This window comes from Polyodon spathula, chromosome 22 (genome assembly GCF_017654505.1).
Source record: "Polyodon spathula isolate WHYD16114869_AA chromosome 22, ASM1765450v1, whole genome shotgun sequence".
Taxonomy (NCBI): domain Eukaryota; kingdom Metazoa; phylum Chordata; class Actinopteri; order Acipenseriformes; family Polyodontidae; genus Polyodon; species Polyodon spathula.
In genome coordinates, this window is record NC_054555.1 from 17,230,385 (window position 1) to 17,257,445 (window position 27,061).

The 27,061-nt window shown below is 38.1% G+C and overlaps 1 protein-coding gene across 2 annotated transcripts in view; it reads left to right on the forward strand.

The window, feature by feature from the left end:
• Positions 1–27,061, forward strand: part of LOC121297251 (pro-neuregulin-2, membrane-bound isoform-like) — a 178,714-nt gene that overhangs the window by 137,653 nt on the left and 14,000 nt on the right. The window contains exons 5-8 of one of the 2 annotated variants that reach the window (XM_041223435.1): positions 6,054–6,130; positions 13,938–13,961; positions 19,006–19,108; positions 20,823–20,946. In XM_041223435.1, the coding sequence (XP_041079369.1) occupies positions 6,054–6,130; positions 13,938–13,961; positions 19,006–19,108; positions 20,823–20,946 (328 nt within the window). The remainder of the gene's footprint in view (positions 1–6,053; positions 6,131–13,937; positions 13,962–19,005; positions 19,109–20,822; positions 20,947–27,061) is intronic. The other variant, XM_041223436.1, reaches the window with a different exon arrangement.

Here is a 27,061-nt window from a genome sequence, read left to right on the forward strand (position 1 = left end):
ACAAACCTTAGCCACGAGGTTCTTTAAAAAAAACCTCCCAACTGTCATCCCTGACCTCCTCCTGCTGTTGGTGCAGTTGCTGCTGCAGCTTTTTCCTGCCACTCCTTCTCCTCACCTTCCTCTCCTGGGTTGATTCCTCCTCCTCCTCTTGGAAGGGGCAGACAGCCACCACTTCCCTGTACACCCGCAGGCAAGGCACCAGCCTTGGTCCTCCAGACCACTGAGGAGCTTCTCCAGCTCAGTGCAGCCATCTCTCCAGACTTCCATTTTTGTTTGTTTTTTGTTTGTTTTTTTTTCAAACACTGCTGTTCCCTCTCTGGTCTGCGTCAAGAAGGCGCTGGTAATCCCATGATGACACCACATGTCACAAAGACGGCTGTAGTGGGTGAGTTTGGTGAAGCTAAGCGATTGTTTTCACTCAGCTTTTAATAATTAAACAGAGCAGAAAATAAAAGGTTGCAAGACAAACAAAACACAGGACACGGCACTTTTGCCAAAATAAAGAAACAAACAAAATGGACTACACAGACAAACATGGTGAACTGATATTATTTACTTTGATTATTATAACCTCTGTCTCCAATCCCATTCTCCACTCACCGAACACACAACCCCGAGTGAGTGAAAACATGCTGCTTTTATGCAGCTGTACCGAGACTCGATTGCTAATCAATCATTCAATTGGAGACTCAGTACAACTGCACATGAATTAAGAACATAAGAAAGTTTATAAACGAGAGGAGGCCATTCGGCCCATCTTGCTCGTTTGGTTGTTAGTAGCTTATTGATCCCAAAATCTCATCAAGCAGCTTCTTGAAGGATCCCAGGGTGTCAGCTTCAAAAACATTACTGGGGAGTTGATTCCAGACCCTCACAATTCTCTGTGTAAAAAAGTGTCTCCTATTTTCTGTTCTGAATGCCCCTTTTTCTAAACTCCATTTGTGACCCCTGGTCCTTGTTTCTTTTTTCAGGCTGAAAAAGTCCCTTGGGTCGACACTGTCAATACCTTTTAGAATTTTGAATGCTTGAATTAGGTCGCCACGTAGTCTTCTTTGTTCAAGACTGAACAGATTCAATTCTTTTAGCCTGTCTGCATATGACATGCCTTTTAAGCCCGGAATAATTCTGGTCGCTCTTCTTTGCACTCTTTCTAGAGCAGCAATATCTTTTTTATAGCGAGGTGACCAGAACTGCACACAATATTCAAGATGAGGTCTTACTAGTGCATTGTACAGTTTTAACATTACTTCCCTTGATTTAAATTCAACACTTTTCACAATGTATCCGAGCATCTTGTTAGCCTTTTTTATAGCTTCCCCACATTGTCTAGATGAAGACATTTCTGAGTCAACAAAAACTCCTAGGTCTTTTTCATAGATTCCTTCTCCAATTTCAGTATCTCCCATATGATATTTATAATGTACATTTTTATTTCCTGCGTGCAGTACCTTACACTTTTCTCTATTAAATGTCATTTGCCATGTGTCTGCCCAGTTCTGAATCTTGTCTAGATCATTTTGAATGACCTTTGCTGCTGCAACAGTGTTTGCCACTCCTCCTACTTTTGTGTCGTCTGCAAATTTAACTAGTTTGCTTACTATACCAGAATCTAAATCATTAATGTAGATTAGGAATAGCAGAGGACCTAATACTGATCCCTGTGGTACACCGCTGGTTACCACACTCCATTCTGAGGTTTTTCCTCTAATCAGTACTTTCTGTTTTCTACATGTTAACCACTCCCTAATCCATGTACATGTCTTTCCTTGCATCCCAACTGCGTTCAGTTTGAGAATTAATCTTTTGTGCGGGACTTTGTCAAAAGCTTTCTGGAAATCTAAATAAACCATGTCATATGCTTTGCAATTATCCATTATCGATGTTGCATCCTCAAAAAAATCAAGCAAGTTAGTTAGGCACGATCTCCCTTTCCTAAAACCATGTTGACTGTCTCCCAGTACCCTGTTACCATATAGGTAATTTTCCATTTTGGATCTTATTATAGTTTCCATAAGTTTGCATATAATAGAAGTCAGGCTTACTGGTCTGTAGTTACCTGGTTCAGTTTTGTTTCCCTTTTTGTGGATCGGTATTAAGTTTGCAATTTTCCAGTCTGTCGGTACCACCCCTGTGTCAAAAGACTGCTGCATGATCTTGGTTAGCGGTTTGTAAATTACTTCATTCATTTTAGTTTTACATTTAGATTTGTCTACTTTAGGGATATAATTGTTTTGCGCCTCTAGTACTACATTTTTGAAGAACAACCATCCTTCTTCTGTGGGTGTTTTCTCTATTTTACTCCAATCTACTTCTGTTAGTCTCTGTTTCATACCTTCATAGTTTGCTTTTCTAAAATTGTAAACCTTAGCTTTAGTCTTTACTTTTGGGGATTTAAAAAACACTTCAAATGAGACCATGTTGTGGTCTGAGTTTGCCAGTGGTTCTCTGACCTCTGTTTTAGTTATTCTATCTTCGTTATTTGAAAAGACTAAATCAAGGCATGCCTCCCCTCTAGTGGGTGCCTTGACAAATTGTGTTAGGAAGCAGTCATTTGTCATTTCCACCATTTCTATTTCATCCTTCGCGCTACCCACCGGGTTTTCCCATTTTATTTGGGGGAAGTTGAAATCCCCCATTAGTATGGCTTCTCCTTTGCTACACACATTTCTAATGTCATTGTATAACAGATTATTGTGCTCACCGTCTGAATCTGGCGGTCTATAGCATGCTCCTATTATTATGCCTTTTGAATTTTTGTCTGTTATTCTGACCCATATTGATTCGGTTTTATTTTCTTTGTCCAGGTTTAACACCTGGGCTTCAAGACTGTTTCTTATGTATAGCGCTACCCCTCCTCCTCTTCTGTCCTGCCTGTCTTTCCTATACAGTGTATACCCATAAATATTATATTCGTCCCCATCACTCTCAGATAACCACGTTTCTGTAACACCTATCACATCATAGTTACCTGTTAGTGCAGTAGCTTCAAGTTCTACAATTTTGTTTCTGATACTTCTAGCATTTAGATAAATACATTTAATGGTTGTCTTACCTGAGTTGTTGTTCTTGTTTTGATGCGGTCTCCCTTCTGTTTTTTTGTTGATTTATCCCCCCTTCCTTTCTAGTTTAAATGCTTCTGAACCTGCTCGAGGATCTTTTCTCCGAGTAGACTAGTTCCCTTGTTATTTAAATGCAGTCCATCCCGTCTATACAGATAGTCCTCGTTGTAGAATGTGGTCCAATGATCAAGATAGGTGAAGCCTTCCCGTGTGCACCACGTCTTCAGCCATGCGTTTTGATTAATTATTTCCAGCTGTCCATATGGTCCTTTGCAAGGTGCGGGTAGTATACCAGAAAATACCACAGTTTTGGTTTTCTCTTTTAATTTCCTTCCTAGCTCTCTGAATTTGTTTTGCAGGGATTTTGGTCTGTCTCTTCCAATGTTGTTTGTACCGATGTGGACGACTACTACCGGGTCGTCTCCTGTTCGTTCTAGGAGCCTGTCCACGTTTTCAGTGATGTGCTTGACCGAGGCTCCCGGAAGGCAGCACACTGTTGTAGTAAGGGGGTCCAAACTGCGAATTGAACTTGCTGTGTTTCTCAATATGGAGTCCCCAACAATCATGACCTCCCTTCTTTTTGCTGTCTGGTCACCACTGTCAATAGGGTCCTGGATGTTGTTCCTTTCATTCTCTTGTTGTTGGTTCTGCTCATCAAAATTCTGAAGTGACTCAAATATGTTGGTTGTTTTGATTTCTGGTGGTTGTGTTTGACGAAGTTTCTTTTTTTCCCTGCTTCTGCCTACCTGAACCCAGCTGTTCTGACCTTCTATCTCCCTGGTGGCTTTCAGTCTGTTAGGGGTGATGCAGACTTCCATGAATTGTGGGTGTGCCAGTTCCTCAAGATCCTGTTGCTGTCTCACTTCTTCCAGCTCCATTTCTAGCATGCTTACTAGTTTATGCAAATCCTGGATCGCGCGGCACTTTACGCACACTTGGTTTAGCTCCGCTGGGTTTTCTCGGATTTCCCACATCAAGCAGGTTTCACAGATTACTGGCTTGAAGACCATGTTGAGGTTTTTTTTTTTGAAGTTTAATTTCTTCTGCAGCCGTCAACCTGCTTTCAAACTGCTTCGAAACTGCTCTGTACTTTTCCACGCCTGTACTTCTCCCACTCGCTGTCGCTGGGAAGACTGCCTCGTTTAACTGCATTGTTCTGCTGTGCTGTTGGCTCCTCCCCTCGCCCGTGTCTCAAAACGGCGCTGAATTTGAATCAGCTGCTCCGAGTTTCAGCTTGTTTGTTATCAGAAAAACATACGCAGCTGTTTGACTTTGAGCTGCTGCTGTGTTTCCCCAATGTCCTCTGTTTTCTGATTAAAGCAATTCAATATGCAATTTCTCCTTTCTGCTTCGAAACTGCTCTGTACTTTTCCACGCCTGTACTTCTCCCACTCGCTGTCGCTTCCACTCGTTGTCGCTGGGAAGACTCTTAATTAATAAAGAAGACTCAATTAATAAAGTGCAATTCCCTGTGCTAGCATATTATTATATTATATAGTGCTGTGTAATCCTCATGTCTAAATACAAATATACATTTTAAACCACTCGTGTTACACAGACCCATTTATATCCCGTGTACCAATGACTATACACCAACATTAACACACTACATGTAATACCAAAATACACGCAGGGGCGGGGCAACATTGCCACACTCCTCTACCAGTAGATGGAATGCTATGAAAAATATACAACCTGAAGTACTAGCTTTCTGCGCATGAACCGTGATCAATATACAAAACTCGAGAACATCAGAATCCAAAATTAGTTTGTAACTTTCATTAAAGAGGGACAGCTTGTTTCTAGCAGTTTGACTCTTCAGTTCATGTTAGTTCTCCACAAAGGTAAATAATTGTACTGCTGTTAAATCGATACCTGCTATGAGTCATGTCATCAGAGTAACACAGAGCAAGTCGCAGCTCAGATCTGCAGGATCTTCCTTACAGTCTGGGAGGATTATTTTCTAAGTTACCTTCCTCACCTTGATGTACAGCCCACACAAGCACACTGAAGCCTGACATTTCTCAGCTTAGTGTTCTCTAACCAGTAAGTTGCCTAACCTGTTCAGACGAGTTAACAAGGGAATTTAATGTATGAGTTACAAATAACAAAATACTTAAATTATGTAATTATTGGAAAATTAAACATAGGTTTAAGTCATTATTACTAGGCTTAATACATATCTTAAAAGCAGAAGTTAAGCTAGGAAATGATACCGTTAAGACACGTCTTTCTTCTCCCGGTCTTGTGTTAATTATGATGCTGGTAAGGGTCAATTAATGACACAATAAAGATTTATGAATCAGACGAATAATATCCTAAATGAGAAATGTGGGCTCTAAGGGCACGTTATTCTAACGTCACGATGAGTGATGTTTTTTTAAGATAAATTATGTTTATGCATCACCTGATGAAATACTGTCAACATTGTTACTGGCATGATAAAGGAGGTGATAAGTTTTATGCATGTTGACTGATATCTGGTATTACAATAGGTTAAAGAAAGATCTCAGTTTCCATGCCTTACCTTCAGGAAACATCTTGGGCCATTTCACCTGACCAGTGTCTTTACAGCAAAAGCATGTTACTGTCTGAAAATATGTCAGTCATTAGTGGAAGGCTTTGAAGGAATTGCAACAGTGTCTGTTAAATGAAATACATGCTTGTGATAAGTTGTTTCTTTCAACAATAGACATTACAGTGTATTCAGCAAGTGTAAGATATAGGGTTAGGGTTAGATATATGACATTGCTTCATTAGTAAGTTACTTAAAAGATGTCCCTTTAGTTTTACTACCATGGCTGAAAATGGAAAGGGTCTGGCTCATTTGCTTCAATCAGTGCTGTCTGTAGGGATGCCTTTTTCATTAACAGTTTTTATGCAAGTCCAGATCTTAACAGTTTCTAATCTCATATCTTCTCCACTGGTTTCCCAGCCTGCGTTGGTTCAATAATCTTCATTTGTTCTGTGATTTGTCCCCTTTTCTTTCTCCAGATGTCCCGCAGGATTCTTTGGACCGCGATGCTTGCAGACTGAGCCTCTGAGGTCATACATGCCCAATCCTAATAAAAGTATGTTCATGATAACTCTCATGGGGCCCTGCTGATTATTCAATAACACCCTTTTTATCTCTAAATCCCTCCTTATCAGGTGGCAGGAAGCCTGTGGCGGTGGCTCCCTGTGCTTTCACAAAGCCTGTTTGTTGTCAGTGGTTACTCTGTTCTAATGTCATGTTTCTGCTTCTTGTTCCTTTCTCTGTGGTTTTTGTTTTCTTTCTTCCGTTAGGTGTCCAAATGAATTTACAGGTGAACGCTGTCAAACCTACGTAATGGCCAGTTTCTACAGTATGTTCATTTCTTCTTCTGTCTGCCCTTCAGTGGTGTAGCATGATGTTTAAATATAGCATGCTTCTTTTTGTATAATGTAACTGTTGCCCATTTGTTTATCTGTCTGTCTGTTTGCTACTTCCCTATGAAGCCTCTAACAGTGTTAGATCTCTAAACCAATCATCAAGTAGACTTGCATTGAAAACCAATCCAGAAATCATCTAGCTTCTTGCTGCATTAAATCCTAATTAACATTCTCCAGTGCAGCATGCAAACAGACATAACTGAAAGGCATATAACAGCATGTTTTTATTGATGAATTACTAATCTGTAAAAATGAAATGGTTAAGATGATGTGAATGCATCATGTTTGGTTCAAAATGTTTTCTTCAAATGATGTCAGGCATTCTTTAAATTGGATGAAACTTTAATGTAATTGTAAAATTCAGATCTTTCAAAAAGTCAACCAATATATTCCCTCAAACCCAGCCATTTAATTTAGCTTTGAAACTTGTACAAACAAGGGATTCTTGTTTTATTGTTATTTCTTATAACATTAATGCAATAATAGTGGCAGGGGCACCAAATTCCATATTTGAGCATTGCTTTAATTTAACCAGCAATATTCTAAATATCTGAAAGTGTATCAGTATTGAGTAGAAGACACAATCATAGATTCAGTAAAATATTATAGGGCTGATACTCAAGCCTGTAAAACCCATCTTATTAGCATGAGCAGCTTTATCAATGCCTTTTTCCGTACATGCTTTATCAATGTCCCCTTCGATAGATTCTTTATCATTGCCTCCTTCAATAGATTCTTTATCAATGTCCCCTTCGATAGATTCTTTATCATTGCCTCCATCGATAGATTCTTTATCATTGCCTCCTTTGATAGATTCTTATCATTGCCTCCTCTGATAGATTCTTTGTCAATGCCTGCTTCAAAAAATTATTTATAAATGTCCCCTTCGATGCATGCTTTATCAATGTCCACTTCGATAGATTGTTTATCAATGCCTGCTTCGATAGATTCTTTATCAATGTCCCCTTCGATACATGCTTTATCAATGCCTCCTTTGATACATGCTTTATCAATGTCCCCTTCTATATGTGCTTTATCAGTGTCCCCTACGATAGATTCTGTATCAATATCCCCTTCAACAGATTCTTTATCAATGTCCCCTTTGATACATGCTTTATCAATGCCTCCTTCGATAGATTTTTTATCAATGACCCCTTCGATAGATTCTGTATCAGTCCCCTTCAACAGTTTCTTTATCAATGTCCCTTTTGATACGTGATCCACAGCACAGCCAGTAAGAGGGATATCTCTGTATTGAACATGATCCACAGCACAGCCAGTAAGAGGGATATCTCTGTATTGAACCAGAGCCACAGCACAGGCAGTCAGAGGGATATCTCTGTATTGAGCCAGATCCACAGCACAGGCAGTAAGAGGGATATCTCTGCATTGAACCAGATCCACAGCAAAGGCAGTAAGAGGGGTATGTCTGTATTACAAATATCCATATTAAAATAAAATAAAAGAGAACATATCTTCAGAGCAAACCCAACACAAGATTGAACATCTTTGTTAGCATTCCTTTATCAAGCAGAACAGTTCTAGAAAATGAATATTCAATAACATGCATCCGTACAGAGCATAATGGACAATATCATCAATAGAGAAAATCACTGGTGCACCAGAAGCTACCAGTAGTCAATAAATTGAAGGACTCATACATATAAATGTCAGGCCTGTAATGTATGCAACTGATGGCATCTCTGCTATATATTTCTACTGTTTCCTCTATGAAGTTTCCCAAATGTTAATAAGATACTAGGAGATACAGGCATATTTTAAAATGTATGTGACAGGATTTTTATAGTTACAATGTTGCTTTGGACAAATGTGTAGTTACAGTGCCCTTTATAGTCAGTGATCTCATAAATATTTAAAAAAAACTTGAAGGTTATTGGGGGTATATACATGTAGCGCTTTAAATAAATAATGACCAGTAAAAAAATATTGAATAATATGTAATATAAGGGTGTCAAAGAATATTTCATAGTGTACAGTGACAACAGAAATGATTGAGATAGCTGAGTTTCAATATTTTACAGGTGCATTAGCTAAACATTTCTCAATTGTGCAGTTTTAAAAGAAACACATGTAAATGTTTTTTTATTTTTTCATTTGAAAACATAATATGTGGTACTACCTTAGGTTAATAAAAGTGCTCAGTGTCGTTGTCTTATTCTCTGGTGTTCTGTTTGCTTGTGCATTTACTGGGTCATTTCACCTCAGCAGTAACTGAAAGCATTGCTTGCAAATGAAGATTTCTTTAACCAAATGCAGTACCAGATATTGGGCCATATTTTCAAAGCGTTTCCTCCATTCTTTAATGAAGTCCTGTTTATGGAAAGAGGTAAAATACCTCGTAATTTTATAAAACTTGAACCAAACAGCCAAGTAATATATTACTTTGAACAATAGGAGTTAATTCAAGACTGAAGGAAGCACTTTGAAAATATGGCCCATTGTGTTTTAAAAGATACATGTTTACTAGAACGTGTTTCTTTCAAAACTGTACCTTTGAGATCAATATAACACACACAAAACCTGGGATGTTATGGAACTATTCTGTTAGCCACAATAATAGCTATAATGACATTTATAATCAGCATAATTATTTTAAATCAAGTTTGTTATAGAACTTTAAACTTTATAGAACTTTTCAATAAAAAAAAAACAATGAACTTATTTTTAAACAGAATATTAGCTCTAAAACTTGTTTTGCACGCAACAGTATTTTAAAACCAGAGTCAGTTTGGTAGACCCAGCATGTCAAGTTTGAGTGAAAGCAAATCAGCATGCATATTCTAAGCTAGAATAGTCTGAAAACTATAAAAAAAAGCAACTGGAAGTGCTTGAGGCATGGTGCATGAGATCAAACAGGCAGCATGATGAAACAGTGTATATAAAAAAATGTGTAACATAACTTAATTATTAATAGCACTTTTTTCCAACACAAGAGGCAGGTGACATGGTTAATGAGACAAACAAAACACCCAATCTGTTATACCGAGGAAAACTGGTACTATGGATTACATGAATAAGGGCTCCTGGCAGACTGCTGTCTGGGACTATAATCAGCTCTCTATGAGAGTCGAGAGCTGCTCCAGCCAAGGCACTGCCATTGTCTCAGACACTATCCAAGAAACCACAAACTCAATCAAGGCCCGTGCCAAGCTCATTAACATCCTTTAAAACTAGTCTCATCACTGACCAGTAAAAAGGATTGATTGTCCTTAGTTGCTCTTGGAATGCGAATGAAACGTAAAACTTAAAAGGAACTGTATCAAGGAGACAAACGCTTAATTTCAAATTCCTTCATCTGCATAGTGAGTTGCTATGTTTGTGTGTCTTAAAAGAAAGATCCCACCAATGTGATTGGTGGATAAGCAGTCAGTTAAAAAAAAAAAAAAAAGCGGTAGCAAAATGGGTGTGTGGGGGGGGTTAGGAAAAGCACCTGAAGAAATTAGTATGAGCTTAAATTGATATTTAGGGTAATAGATGGGCTTGAGGGCAGTGTAAGCTGGTAAAAGATGGCAGGGAGTTTTGGATGACTGAAGGTTATAAATGGATGTCATCTGTTAATATGTATAATTAAATACACTGTCTAGCCACTATATTAGGATCTGTACCCAATATCAGGTTGAGACACATAGACTCCACTAGGTGCTGGAAGGTGTCTCAAGGGATGTCAATCCATTCAGTCAGTATTATTTCACACACCTGGTGCAGATTTTTGATGATGATTGTTGAAGTTCATCCCAAATATGCACAAGATGAATGAGATCTGGCGATTCTGGTGGCCGTGGAAGATGCTTGAAGTCATGATCCTTAAACAGGTGGACTTGCTCTGCATTGAATCTAAAGTAAAGTACAACATTTATTCAGCCTTCCAGAGTAATGAAGGGACGTAGGTATTCCAGGAGAACAAGCCCCACTCCAGGGACCTGGGTATTCCAGGAGATCAAGCCCCACTCCAGGGACCTGGGTATTAAAGACCACTCCAGGGATCTGGGTATTCCAGAACAAGCCACACTCCAGGGACCTGGGTATTCCAGGAGAGCAAGCCCCACTCCAGGGACCTGGGTATTCCAGGAGATCAAGCCCCACTCCAGAGACCTAGGTATTAAAGACCACTCCAGGGATCTGGGTATTTCAGAACAGGCCCCACTCCAGGGACCTGGGTATTCCAGGAGAACAAGCCCCACTCCAGGGACCTGGGTATTACAGGAGAACAAGATCCACTCAATGGACTCAGGTATTCCAGGAGACAAGTCCCACTCCAGGGACCTGGGTATTCCAGAACAAGCTCAACTCCAGGGACCTGGATATTCCAGGAGAACAAGCTCCACTCCAGGGATCCAGGTTTTCCAGGGGAACAAGCTCCACTCTAGGGACCTGGGTATTTCAGAACAAACCCCACTCCAGGGACCTGGGTATTCCAGAATAAGCCCCACTCCAAATTGATGCCAGATCCAGTCTGGTAGACAGACAGGTCCCAATGGCTTATTTATAGCAGCAGTGTTTCACATTTTAAAAATTAATTCAGCATGTAAAGATGAGAATGCAGGGCAGCTCTGTTGTTTGAGTTATAATCACTCTCCAGCCCAACATTGAAACAAATTTTGGTTTTTTGAAACATAATATATATATGGGGAGTGTGAAAGATGTTGCAGCTTAAAATACAGTTTAAGGAAACGTGATTATATATATTCAAGATATATATATATCTTCAGAATAAAAACGATGTAGATACACATAGTGTTTATCATACCATTACCTCAATCTAACAGGAATTAAAGACATAAAAAGATGTCTTGAAGTGTTTGTTGCCTTCGCTTTTTCTTTTGGTATTACTGATCATTTATTGTTCCTTTGCATTTGGAGAATATTATAACTGCCTTAGTATTATTTTGTATTCAGATTGTCTGCACCACCTTACCCGTAGCAATACTGGTGATGCATCTATTCTACACCAATGTGACAATTGTTATTACCAGCCCAATGATTGGTACTTCTTTTGTCCCAGGATCTAATGAGAAACCATCAGCAGTCTTGAGAGCTCTTTGAAGCTGCAACATCTAGAGCACTTCCTCCTCCATGTGGGGCTGCCCTATTAAAACCCCCATGCTTTACAGGATACAGTTGATAATAGACTGAACAAACTGAACAAGTATAAGCACTTCTATTTGGTAGCACAAACATCGGATAATTGGTAGGCAAGGTGGGTTTTTAGAACCGAAAAATGGCAACACATTTTATTTTTTGTTTGTGTTTTTGTTTTATTACAGTACATATAATTGTTTTAACACTGCAGAACTCTGTACCTGATCAACAAATATAGGACTAAATAATGGTATCCATTTTTAAAATATTCAGTTATATAAAACGCAAGTAGCAAATTTCAAATACGCAGGCAAATAGCAATAAAGCTATTATATTAATAAATGTGCTTAATCTACAGATATCAATTCATTTCACATTATGGAGTCACAATGCCAATCAGTGTTGTTTGTTTTCTTTCAAGGCCCCCTGTAGAGAAATCATTAAGATCCAAAGCATCAAGAGACAACATGTTGCTGTGAAGTAGCAAACTCAAAGAGTATCTACATCAATAGTATACAATATGGGTCATTTTAAATAGTAAAATCCAGACCAAAAGTGTAATTTCATTCACTTTATTTCATTTCATATATATATATATATAAAGCAACAAACGCGTAATTTAGTTTTGCCTTTGGCTGTGATAGCATCTATCATTATCAATCCAAATCAATCATATCATTTCTACCTGTTTTCTGTGTATTTTTAGCTCCTTCACCAGTTTCTGTCTTTGGGGTGAGGGGCAGTGACTCTGGCCACCCCACCTCAGAGGACCAAATTAACAGTGTTGCTGAACACATGTATAGCTTACAACAAACCCCATTGTCATTACTGCCTTTTGTGTTGTACCAATCACTAGCACATCTTTTTCAACCTAATCGTGATTGTTTTTAGATTTTTATTCACAAATCCGTGGTCATAAATCAGTGTTGATCACTTATTTCTGATTGACATGGGGAGTGTGAAAAACCTGTCCTTCTAAATATCACTTGTTCAACCAAACTTCAGTCAGGAATTTGCTGAAGCACATGTTTAATAAAACTGCATTGATCAGCCAGTAATAAAAGCCTACTCCTTAAATTAAGAACTCAAAATGAAACTCTGTAATATAAATGCATTCCTAATGTGTAAACCAATTTAAAGTGTTAAATGAAAATGTTGACTAATGTAATCTACTATAATAGATTGAACTCAAATCAATTCAGTCAAAGGAAATTGTACATGTCTCATAGGGCAATATCACATATCAAGCTAGTTCTGTGAGAATGTCCAGACTAATCCAAGCGTTGCCACCTGCAGGATGATACAGTCCACAAAATGTCCAAGCCAGCAAAACAAGTGTGCCTTCCAATACAGGCCATAAGCAATAAACAGCATAACCAATATTACCAATACTGAAATAAACAAAGAGACTAGAAACTTACCAAGTAGCTAGGCTAGGCCTGAGCTCCAAACACGAATGGGTGGATAGCTTCTATTAACTATAAAGTAACACATTGCTACCAGTTTAAGGAAACGTGATGTCTTTTAAAGGGACAGTATAATATGCTGCGCCACTACTTTGATGTACTATTAAATAATGAACGCTGTCAAGCCTCACATCTCTGAGAGGTCCCCTGAGCTCTAGCTCAGAAAGCTGAGAAAACAAAATTCTGCCTCATGTGCCTTTATTTTTAAGTCAGCAGAGCAGCCGAGGATAATTAGATACAAATATGTATTTTTAGCCTCTATTTATATAAAGAAAGACAATATACATGGAAAAGGTGTATACAGCTTTGAGAGAGCAGAAATCTGCCTGAACTGCCGAAGTAACCACTAAACCAAGGAACGTGTGCTATGGCAAAAGTTAAAAATACAATACCACTAAATAATGACAGTCATCTATTGTTTTGCTACCCCTGCGTCCAATATGTGTAAACAAAGTACAATTGAATCCTAAACCAATGGCCAGCAGAGTGCTTAGAGATGTAGAGTGTGTTACAGATTCCCTGTTTTGTTCTGCATGTCCCGTGCTTAGAGATGTAGAGTGTGTTACAGATTCCCTGTTTTGTTCTGCATGTCCCGTGCTTAGAGATGTAGAGTGTGTTACAGATTCCCTGTTTTGTTCTGCATGTCCCGTGCTTAGAGATGTAGAGTGTGTTGCTGATTCCCTGCTTTGTTCTGCATGTCCAGTGCTTGCTTGTCCATGTGATGCCTGTTCTATGAGCTAGAGCTGTTTCTCTTAGCATATAAATGTAAAGACAACACCTGCCACGTTTGACTGTATCAACGAGTCACACTAATCACGACACGTATATTTTTGTATGTTTGAAATACTCTTTTTCTGAAACTGTTTTTTCTTTCTTTTTTGTCAACTTTCTGCATTGGCAGAGCATCTTGGATTAGAATTTATAGGTATGGAACAATCATTCATTTTAATCTAGACAATCAAAAGCTGCCTACAATTAATTTGTAGCAACTTCTTCTCTTTTTTCCTTTGATGGGTTGATCCAGAAATAATAACAATTCCAAACAAATACAAAACAGCTATCTGATCCTTTTTGAGCAAACTCTTTGAAACATAAAGGACTATTGCTTTTTGTTCAGCAGCACTCATTTTGCAGATGAATACTTTGAAACTCTATCCACATTTACAAGTGGTGTACATTTTACTCCAGCTTAAATTAGATTGGCTGAATTTCAGCCTGTAATAATCTTGCTCCAGATATGTGTGGGCAGTTACCCTTAAAGGATTGTGCCTGATATTTAGTATGACGACCTCTTTGAAGTTCAAGATTGGTTTACACTGATTGCTAAATTGGCTTCACTCAGCTGTAAATCTGAAAATCCACAGGTCATAAAATCGCTCGGAAGGCTGCCAGGGACATAAACAACTTTTATGGCAAACAGCTCAGGAAATAAGATCGTTATCCTGTTTGTGAGCAGACAAATCTACATTAAAACCAACAGGAGTTTATTTTTAAGGTAAAGTAAACATTGAAAGACATTGCGAAAGATTGCTCTATTTTTATTCTAAAAAGTAAACCATTTCAGGTTGAGTAATTAGCCAAGGTTAATAAATAAGTACAAGACAGCCCACCTCTTTTAATAATAGGTTCCATTTTAATACATGTATTAAGCAGTATTTGCTCTAGTATGTAAATGTACTGACAGCTGTTGTAGTCGTATTATGATGACAACAAGAAACATTATCACTGTCCCCTCATTTCATCTTCTAAACATGTCTTGGGTGAAAAGGTAGCTTTTATAAATAAAAAGAGAAGGAAGATTGATTTTATCACTCAGTGAATACAGAGAATTCAAAGTCTTTTTGAAGGCAAAATAAATCTGCAACTTGAATGTTTAGAGGACTCTCGTGGAAAAAACACAAAAACAGTTCAAGTATTCAAAATGTGCTGTTCTTAGAATTCGACGAAGTAAATGCACCTGTATGACCTCAAGGTTACCGTTATTCAAGCATTTATTAGAACAAGCTTAAACCGTTACAATAACTACACTATAGAGCTCAAGAAATAGCTTTCATTTGATACAACAAATTACTACAAGATGTTTGCAAAGTCGGAGTTTTCAGAGAATCATTAATTATAAACTAACCTGAAGTTTACTTTTAAGCGTGTATTTACTGATGGCCGCAGACCATACATTTTGTAATTCATTTTCCTTTTACAAAATTATGTCCCACATCTTCTTAAAGCTGGCTCTTAACATTAAATATTCTATATGAAAAGAAACAGGCATTACATTGTTAAAAATGACAAATTGCTGAATAAATGCAATGTATCAATAAAAGCATGTATTGTCATTCTACAGTCATGGAAACCCTGTACATAAGTTACCAATACATAATTGAGAACAATTGTGGCTGCTTATTCAATTAATTGTCATTTACTTGAAAAACTGTATTGCACATAAGGCCTCATAATTATGGGACACTTTAAATAACAGAAATGAAAGAAAAATTCCCTGTACTGTTACAATGACACTATAACACTGTATATATATATATATATATATATATATGTATATATATATATATATATTATATATATATTATATATATATAATATATATATCTATTATATATATTGTTTACACGTCGTGCTGTTGATGTGCTGGAGAGGCCAAATCAAGGCTGATCCTTAGAGCCAGCATTTTAAGGCAGTAGGCTATTGTTCCAGGAATCACCAACTCCAGCAATACGACAAACTGTTTAATGAGCAACTCACAAAATCCACACTCCCTTTACATGTTCATGAAAATTAATTCATTTGAGGTTTAAAGGCGAGTTCTCCTTTAATAATGGGTCCAGGTGGCAGCCCTAGTTTAAACAGTAGCCCAAAGAGACACCTCTCACAGCCCTTTCTCTCAGTATAAACAACTCTCTTGAGAGGGAGTGCCAGCACATTGCGCAACACGTATTGCCAGCATATTATCTGGAGCTTCCTTTACAAAATTACACCCCAGGATTTCCAATTTCCATAAGAGAAATGAAAAATAATCACATTATAAATGAGTGCTGCCAGTGGAAAACTAAAACAAAAACTAAAAAGCGCAATAGCTAAACTCTGGTTCCTGTGCTTTATTAGAAGTCTTGCACATCTCTCTCTAGTTTCCTTTAAGTCTCTTCCTTAATACCCCTGCCTTTCTTCTTCTTTAACAAGCATGCTATGCCAGGCCTACAGTTGACTTAGTCCCTGTGACCATCTTCCACCTCTTCAACTCACTTCATCTTATACTTGTGTCCTTTTCTTTTCTTTCTTTTGTTCTTTCATATTCTTGTTTTCTTGTTTCTGATTCAAAAGCATTCAATTGTGTAAGAAATGTAACCCTTTCCCCCTTTTCAGTAAGCAAGCCACAGTTTCCTAGGCATGGCCACTGCTCTACTCTGGTGCCCTCTAGTGTCTCATTGCTGTTATACATCTGCAAACGGCTGTTTTAATCTTGTTATCGTTCCAAAGGGTGAAAGGGTTAATGTTTTAGAGATCCCTTTTCCAACAGAGTTTCATGTTGAAAATGAAAATGAATATGAAAAATGTAACAAGATGGATGGATGTTGGATGAGGCAGTATCTAAAACATGTTATTACCATTTGCATGAAATTTCAGAAAGAACGCATTTTTCTTTTGTTTGTGATCATTAAACAACAGTGTTTAAAACAGCCCATCTGAGCCTGATTAGACAAACCCGCCCAGGTCTGTCAGACTATGCTCATAGTAAAACAAGACTGCTCAGAATAAAGAATATTATATATATATATATATATATATATATATATACATATATATATATATATATATATATATATATAATAAGATTTCTTTAAGCAAAACACTTCTCCTTAAGACTGCTGAGAATGTATTTTTTAATTAATTGTACCAAAGAACTATATTTTCTAGAATTATCTACTTTTGCAGAGGCCTATATTCATGTAATAATGGATTCAGAGGAGGAAGAATAAAAGAACACCAATAAATAATCAATATTCTCCTCATTATCTCTATAGCTCCACAAAGAACTGGAACAGATGAGAATTGTTGCCCATTGTACCCCCTGGCTACCAATGTAAAACAAATGGATTCTGTTACTCAGTTCAGCTCACACAGTTGGTTTCTGCAATGGGGACTCCCAAGACAACATTCAGTGTGAAAATGAATAACATTTTGGGATACCACTGTACTTCAAATCTTCAGCTTACAGTAAAACCTTATTTAATTATCTGAACCCTGATTATCCACACAGCTCCCTTATCTGGACCTGGACTGTATTCAGTGCCTCCTGGTTTCTCAGCAAACATTTTGTACATCAGTGAGAAAATTCTCAGCAGCTTTAAGGCTAATCTACTGTAATGATAATCACCTTTTTGATACATTGAAATGTTAGATTAATGCATTAGTATAGAAACTCTAGCAGACTTTACCACCTTTGCATGTCAGTTAGCTGCAATATCATTAGCCCTAATTTCCTGTTGATGTGTTCTCTATGCATTAGTACATGAGAACTGAACAAGGCGGTAACATCTATTCTATACCTCCCAGTAGCACTATCACCCCCCTCGCTTGTGCTGAAGATCTTTTCATTCTTTAGTTTTTTAATGCAGCTGTGTAGATTTGTACATACATACAATGCTGTAAAGGACTAAACTGGTCCTTCCTGGTGCCAAGTTACTTCCTAAGCTGTGTGGCTGTTATCAAGTAACTAGAGCACAGGAAGTTATTGGGTACTAGGAAGCAGAAGCTTCAAATGGTGCAGCTAAAAAAATCTGTTGTGTAATTGTATTCACTATATAGGTCTCAATGTGAATGCTATCCTGCTACATTACTTAGAAAGTTGCCTGCTTTACTGCTACCTGGGTCATTTCACCCTAGCAGTGTATTCAGGGTCAAAGCTTCTTACTTGCTGCAAACCATGTCAGTCACTAGAAGAAGCAGCTAGTTGGTTACTGACAGGTAAGAAGGCACTGAAGGGGTGGGGCAAATTTTAAAAGCTAGGTGAAATGGCTAAGGAAGTGCAAAGCAATGTGAAAACAAGGCCTGCAAGCAGATTCCTTTCCCCTAGTTTACGAGATATCCTGTGTGTTAAAACGTGTGTTTCTTTTAAAACTGCACATTTAAGACCTATATAGTGAGTGGATTTGCACAGCGGGAAAATGTATGGAATTAGATACAATATCTGTACATTATATATGGAGGTACTCATACATAGCCCTATTTAAAGTTTAAAAAACAAGATTAAAATGATCTTCAGCTCAACAGTAAGTAGACCAGTGACAATGCTCCTGAAGCTAACTAGAGGTAAGAAATTTATTTTAAAGCCTTGGCTGGCACTCAAATTCTTACTGACTCTATATATATATATATATATATATATATATATATATATATATATATATATATATATATATATATATATATATATATATATATTGGTATTTTTTGATGGACCTGAAAATGTTTAAATGCTGCATTTGCTATCATGTTATAGCTTTAGTAAAGTCAAGCCTGTTTAATATCACTCTGTTAACACCTCCTCCCTCAGATTATAATAGGAGTCAGTAAAAACAATACTGAAGAATCATAAAGTATGTTTGCTGTTCCAAACAGCATTTGAATGTTGAAAAATATACCATAGCACAACATTACATTTTGTTTATATATTTCATAAGTACAACAGTGCTGAAAATAAGAGATATTACCAAACAGCATTATACAGTGAGGTCTATGGTGCTTGAAACAAGACTTATGTTTGAAGTTATTTATTGTTCTCAATGTTACAGAATCCCTTTAAAGTGATATTAAAACGTTTGACAATGAAAAATTAAGCTTTATAAAAAAAAAAAATGCAGACATGCAGACAGAAAAATAATAGAACTGTTGCAAAGTATTCCAAATGTAATATTTTAGTAAGGCTGAAACCCTGCATTGTCGATTGCTGTTCACAGAAGCAGAGGAACTCTATCAGAAGAGGGTCCTGACAATTACCGGTATCTGTGTCGCGCTGCTTGTAGTTGGAATTGTGTGCGTGGTGGCCTACTGCAAAACAAAGTAAGTGTGCAGTATGCATACCTTAATTCAAAGTTTAAATAAAGTTACATATTCAAACAAACACAGCATTCAGTGACAAAAAAAAAAAAAAAAAAAAACATGTAACAATGTCAGAAAATATACCATGCAGGAAACTGATGCATAAATGAGATCAGAAATAAATAAGAAACATTCTATTGTACAGAGGAGTGCTTATCACCTTTCTTTAGTAGGTCATTTTCTGGGGTAACAGATTTATTTTTACTTTAATATTCAGTATGGAGAATCCGCAATGTGGATGATTTAAATTGCAATTGAACAGAAGATTTACTTAGTGTGAAGCCGGCCTCTCCGGCCAGCCCCACACGCTGCAAAACCTAAATACAAACCCCTCAGCGCTCACGTAAGGAAAAAAACAAAAACAGGAAGGAATCCAGGCGCTTGGATATGACGTGTTGGTTAGTGGGTGGATTCTCCTTCCAGAAACACAACTAAGTTTTTCCATGATATTTTGTCTTCCAGCTACTTCAACATGAAAGAATATTCAGATATTAAAGTTTAAATTCTAACAAAATATTCAAACATGAAGTTCTTCCGGCTCTAATTAAAGTGCAGTTTATCTAGTTGACTGTCCAATTTGTTTACATTGCCCAAAGATATATTTTTTAAATCTGCTTACTAAAACAGTATTCTCCCCTAATATGCAGCAGTAGGAGGTTATAAATAACACCTTGAAGCTCTGTTATAGATAAAACAACATTGAATTTGTATTGAATCATTTTATCATTTAATAGCCAGAGCATACCAGTTCAGCTCATCTATAATTATCAATACTGAGGTCAAACTTGGCTTATTTAAAAAAAAAAAAAAAACTATAATTGGTGGCTGTAATGGAAGACTATTTTAGTGTAGTAAGAAGCACATTGAAAGCATGTTATGGAACTCACTATGGTACAGTGTGGTTAATGCATTGCTTGGGAAAATCATGTCAAAATTAGCATGCTAATCTACCACAGTGAATACACTGTCGTTTCTCAGGGCTTGGAAAGATACAAGTCTGGAGGAAGCAGCTGCAGTACTTGCTTGCATGCATGAATTTGCAAAGACAGGAGTGTCAGAATAATACCTGAAGCTATGGAAGTACGTCCTTTCTATCTGATGACTACAGCAGGCTCACTTAAGTAGACAGCCAGGATACACTGAATATAGCTGAAATAAAGTATTCCTTTATTCCCATTTATCTGACCACCACACTACACTTCCTGTGCAGCAGGTATTTTAAGTTTTGCCAATGTGTTTGATCTGTGTTTTGTTTTCCCATATCAGAGAGAGCTGCCTCCTGCAGGTGGCCTGAGCAATCCTTCCGTAGAAAGCATGGTTATTACAGGTGAACACAGGAACACAACTGCAAGGTCTAATATATCTTTCGGGTATTATATAGACGTGATGCTGGCTCTGTATTCTGGAATCTCCCTCACATTGTAGCATATTGCTTTCTTGCTGCAGTAAACAATATGACTATTACCAATACACATAGCTTTAGGTAAAATCATTTGGGCTTTTCCATGCCAAGTGTAGCCTGTTCTTCATGGTCAGACTTCATACAGGAAAATACTAAGCGTCTGAATACTTTTTAGTGGCATTGTGTTCCCTGCCGTATGCATGGTTGAGTTCCTGAATTCCAGCTTGTTTTGCTTGTATATTTGAGAGTTGTTCTCTGTGTGATTTTATACAGGAAACAAAGAAAGAAGATGCATAACCATCTGAGGCAGAACATGTGTGCCGATCATCAGAACAGAAACCTTGCGAACGGACCCAACCACCCTGGCCCGGGGCCCGAGGAGATCCCCATGGTCGATGTGAGTACCACAGTACTTTAACACCCTGTGAAAGGGTGGCTTGCAGTAGTGACATCAGAACAAAAACATAGACTCCAAAACAAGGAATGGCGGGTGAAAACTGAGACGCTGTGGCGCTCAGTATATTTATTAATAAACAATAAAACAGTTTGAACAAAACAGAACACTCACAAAATAAAGGGCGCATTGGCCAAATGAATAAACAAATAAACAAGTATCGTCCTGTTGTATAACCCAGTACATATTGCAATTGTTTACACTTTTCTACAGACTTATGTCTCTCCTCTGACACTCTCCCCCGACGCAGACAGCTGCAGGCTTTTATAAAGGTGACCATCTCCCAATTAATAACAATTAATCAATGAATTAATCGGGAGATGGCCACCTTCTGCACAAGGTTTTTATGAATGGGAATTTTAACCCCATTCATGTGACTATATTATGAGACCGATCGGTCTCACACAGCAGATAATAAATCAAACGGCTTTCGTCCGCCCACTCAAAACACAAATACATACATTACAAATACTAACAATAATAATAATAATAATAATAATAATAATAATAATAATAATAATAAAACAGCACACACATGTATATAAGGGTGGGACACTCTGTCACACAACCCTATTCTCAAGATGGTTTTGTCCAACTGTAATTTACCTCTTATCTTTTGAAAGGTTAAAGAACGCTTGAATTGAACACATCGCTTATCAAAAAAGAGTTAATTGCAACAAATGCTTTAAAGTGCCAATAAAATCCCATCTGCTTACTGGATGTAAGCTGCTTGAAGCTGCTCCGTTTTCTGTACAGTAAAGCAAAATCAAAAGATTCCGCTAAAATATTAGAGCAAGGTTGTATGAACTTACTTATGAGCAGTTTGGATTACTCTGCTGTTTGTTTTCATGTAGCACCTCAAGTAGTCCTCTCACGGCGGTGGGGGCGGAACCAGCAGGTATTCTCCCTCTGCTGGTGGGTACCTGGACTGTGGACATTCGACTTTCCCTCTCTCAGGCTGTGGACGCACCGACTCTCCCCTCTTGGGCTGCGGATGCACTGACTCCCTCCTCTTGGGCTGCGGATGCACTGACTCCCCCCTCTTGGGCTGTGGATGTTCGGGCTCCTCTCACTCAGGCACAGGACGTTCGGCTCCTCCCACTAAGGCACAGGACGTTCTTGGGCTGTGGAAGCACTTCTATTAGGCCAGCCTAAAGCAGGGTCTTCATATGGGCAGTACTCCTGGTCATGCCCAAACTCTCTGCACATGGAGCACAGGGAGGCCCCTTCAACCCTCCACTGTCAGGAGAGGTCCCGTGACCATCATCTCCTCTCACCTCTCTCCTGTCGCTGCTGCGACTTCCTTCCCATCATCCTCTTCCTCACTCCACACGAAATAAAAATAAAAAATGAAACTTTTCAGGCCTGCATCCAGGTGGTGCTGTAATCCCATGCTGGACACCGCGTGTGACAGGCTGGCGAGTGGTGAAGTCAGGCCGGATGCAGGAAGCAAAACACAGAGGCAGTACTGCAGGGCAAAGGCGTGATGTGCACCATTTATTTAAATACAAAAATAAATAAAATATTTAAACAAACAAAACACTGCTCACAGAGCAAAATAAATATTCAAACAAAAACAAATCACAAACACAAAGTAATAATAGGATCCTAGGTCAGGCTGGGAAGATGATGTCACTGTTCCTAGAATCTGTTGTTTTAGTTTGTTCTCTCCCCTCTTGCTTTCACGTACTTTCCTCTGTACACCCACCTCGAGCAAGGAAAACTACAAGGTTTTTATACAGATGACCATCTCCTGATTAGCAACAAATCACTTAATTAATTTGGGAGATGGCCACCTTCTGCACAAGTTTTCTAATGGCTCGTCTAGTGAAGGCGTGGCGAGCAGGGTGATGGTTCGTCTAGTGAAAACGTGGATTGCAGGTTGATGGCTTGTCTAGTGAAGACGGGGCGAGCAGGGTGATGGCCCATTTAGTGAAAACGTGGCAAGCAGGGTGATGGCCTTTTTAGTGAAAACGTGGCGAGCAGGGTGATTGCTCGTCTAGTGAAAACGTGACGAGCAGGGTGATGGCTCGTCTAGTGAAGACACGGTGAGCAGGACGATGGTTCGTCTAATGAAGACGTGGTTGATGGCTTGTTTAGTGAAGACGCGGTGAGCAGGGCATGGCTCGTCTAGTGAAGACATGGTGAGCTATAAAACTTGACGACATCAGACAAATGTGTCTGCAAGTGCGTTCATCAGATTCGGATTTCTAAATAACAAGGTGGTTAATCTGTGCTTTACTGCTGATGAATGTAATAGCAAGAGACTGAGTGTTTTTTAAGCAATAGAAAAACAGCTCAGAAAGCATTTCTGTGCAATCCTAGTTCAACTGTCATCATAATCCCAGTGACTATCCCAGTGCATCTCAGTCTGTGCAGCACCTGCCTAGTGTCAGGACATAACTGTGGTGTTTGTGCTAATCATTGTCCTGTAACACTATGCCAGCTTCAATCAAATGGAAGTGAACAGCTGCCTCAACATTAGTTTAGCTATACAGCTAGGCCAAATAGACTTCAATTCATTGTGAGAGCTGCTAATGATCAGAGTACATGTTAACACTGTATATAATTAGACTGACGAAAAATTGGCACAGCTAGTTAAATTAGCATTAAATCAACACTGTATGACTTGAATTAGCAATAGCAACATAAGACTGTATTCCCAAAATGTGTGATTTATTTAAGGTGGATTAAATACAGTTTGAGTTTCTTTCAGTCTAGAAAAGTTCCACTTATTTAACCCACCCCAGCTACATTGTTCAAATGAGTCATGTTGTAAAGCTGTGTTTATGGCTATAAAGCTAACAAGAAACCACCTCTGAAAAATCACGACCTTCTCATTCCTGCAGCTAAGATGATATTAGTACTAGTTTTATATCTTGCTGTATTCCTCTCAGAAAAAAAAAAAATATTTATGTATTTATTTGACAGGGACAAAATACATTTTTTTTTTTAACATTTATGTCATATAATAAAATGAACTGCACCCAGATTGAACTAGTTGCACTTGCTTCAAGACTGTGCTCTACAGATCTTATTCACAGAATCTTAAGAAATGTTTGGATTGTTTTTAAAACCATTTTGATAAAAAAATAAAATAAATTAAAATAAAATGTAAGCACACACTCTTTAACCTAGGAGAAAGCGTATAAAGATACACACAAAAACAGTCCTTAAAGTATTGTTTTATAAAATATTTGTTCAGGAATTTAAATTTATTTGTATTTTTTATTATTTTTATTATTAAATGTGTTCATGATATTCAATCGTTTTAGTGAGATACCATTTACCAGTTTGATACTTAGGTCGCTGTTCACAGGATTTTTTAAGGCATGTTTTGAGTGTTTATAAACATTATCTTAGGTCAACAGTGCTTTGAAAAATGAAGATAAACTAACAAACCCTTCCTAAAGCAACAGCAAACTTAATTTTATTAATCAAAGATTGGTATTTCTTAAAGTCCTGTCAATAAGGATCTACATCTCAAATTAAAGTAAAAACAATGATATATGCGCTCTAGTGTATTTTTACCCTTGCTGCAATGCTAGTGGGTGTACACAATACGTTAACACTTACCAGTATTCAATGCAGTGTAAGCAGTGATTCAGTGCTAATGCACAAAGCCAGGCCTATGTCAGGGTCCCATCACTGTATGGCCTGTAACACCAGCATCCCGCAGGAGGACAAGCACTCCCTTTGCGTGCAGTGCTTGGCTGTCCCATATGCACCATGGCCCTCGAGAGGGACATGTAGTGTCTGTGAGGCCTTTCAGCCCTGACTGAAAGACGTTCATTTAGAGAGAGCCAAGAGGGCAAACTCTATGTCCTCCACGACCTCTGGGTGTCCCAGATGACCTGTCCCAGGACCCCCTGTTTGACATTCCCAATGAGCAAGCTGCCCGCAGTCGCTCCCCATAAGAACATAACACAATATGCAAGATGAGGTCTTACTAGTGCATTGTACAGTTTTAACATTACTTCCCTTGATTTAAATTCAACACTTTTCACAATGTATCCGAGCATCTTGTTAGCCTTTTTTATAGCTTCCCCACATTGTCTAGATGAAGACATTTCTGAGTCAACAAAAACTCCTAGGTCTTTTTCATAGATTCTTTCTCCAATTTCAATATCTCCCATATGATATTTATAATGTACATTTTTATTTCCTGCGTGCAGTACCTTACACTTTTCTCTATTAAATGTCATTTGCCATGTGTCTGCCCAGTTCTGAATCTTGTCTAGATCATTTTGAATGACCTTTGCTGCTACAACAGTGTTTGCCACTCCTCCTACTTTTGTGTCGTCTGCAAATTTAACAAGTTTGCTTACTATACCAGAATCTAAATCATTAATGTAGATTAGGAATAGCAGAGGACCTAATACTGATCCCTGTGGTACACCGCTGGTTACCACACTCCATTCTGAGGTTTTTCCTCTAATCAGTACTTTCTGTTTTCTACATGTTAACCACTCCCTAATCCATGTACATGTGTTTCCTTGAATCCCAACTGCGTTCAGTTTGAGAATTAATCTTTTGTGCGGGACTTTGTCAAAAGCTTTCTGGAAATCTAAATAAACCATGTCATATGCTTTGCAATTATCCATTATGGATGTTGCATCCTCAAAAAAATCAAGCAAGTTAGTTAGGCACGATCTCCCTTTCCTAAAACCATGTTGACTGTCTCCCAGGACCCTGTTACCATATAGGTAATTTTCCATTTTGGATCTTATTATAGTTTCCATAAGTTTGCATATAATAGAAGTCAGGCTTACTGGTCTGTAGTTACCTGGTTCAGTTTTGTTTCCCTTTTTGTGGATCGGTATTACGTTTTCAATTTTCCAGTCTGTCGGTACCACCCCTGTGTCAAGAGACTGCTGCATGATCTTGGTTAGCGGTTTGTAAATTACTTCTTTCATTTCTTTGAGTACTACTGGGAGGATCTCATCCGGCCCAGGGGATTTGTTTATTTTAAGAGCTCCTAGCTCAGTTATGCTAAAGTTATTTAAAACTGGACAGGAACTGGATGACATGTGGGGCATGTTGTCAGTATCTTCCTTTGTAAAAACTTGTGAAAAGTAATCATATAACATATTTGCTATTTTTTTTTCTTCCTCTACGATTTTGCCATTTGTATCTCTTAAACATTTAATCTCCTCTTTGAATGTTCTCTTGCTGTTGTAATATTGGAAAAACATTTTGGAATTGGTTTTAGCTCCCTTAGCAATGTTCATTTCTATTTCTCTCTTGGCCTTTCTAACTTCCTTTTTGACTTGCGTTTGCAGTTCTGTGTACTCTTTCTGCATACTTTCTTTTTGGTCCTTTTTTAATGCTCTGTAAAGTGCCTTTTTTCGCTGAATATTTTTTTTAATTGATCTATTAAACCATTTTGGCAATTTAGTTTTACATTTAGATTTGTCTACTTTAGGGATGTAATTGTTTTGTGCCTCTAGTACTACATTTTTGAAGAACAACCATCCTTCTTCTGTGGGTGTTTTCTCTATTTTACTCCAATCTACTTCTGTTAGTCTCTGTTTCATACCTTCATAGTTTGCTTTTCTAAAATTGTAAACCTTAGCTTTAGTCATTTCTTTTGGGGATTTAAAAAACACTTCAAATGAGACCATGTTGTGGTCTGAGTTTGCCAGTGGTTCTCTGACCTCTGTTTTAGTTATTCTATCTTCGTTATTTGAAAAGACTAAATCAAGGCATGCCTCCCCTCTAGTGGGTGCCTTCACAAATTGTGTTAGGAAGCAGTCATTTGTCATTTCCACCATTTCTATTTCATCCTTCGCGCTACCCACCGGGTTTTCCCATTTTATTTGGGGGAAGTTGAAATCCCCCATTAGTATGGCTTCTCCTTTGCTACACACATTTCTAATGTCATTGTATAACAGATTATTGTGCTCACCGTCTGAATCTGGCGGTCTATAGCATGCTCCTATTATTATGCCTTTTGAATTTTTGTCCGTTATTCTGACCCATATTGATTCGGTTTTATTTTCTTTGTCCAGGTTTAACACCTGGGCTTCAAGACTGTTTCTTATGTGTAGCGCTACCC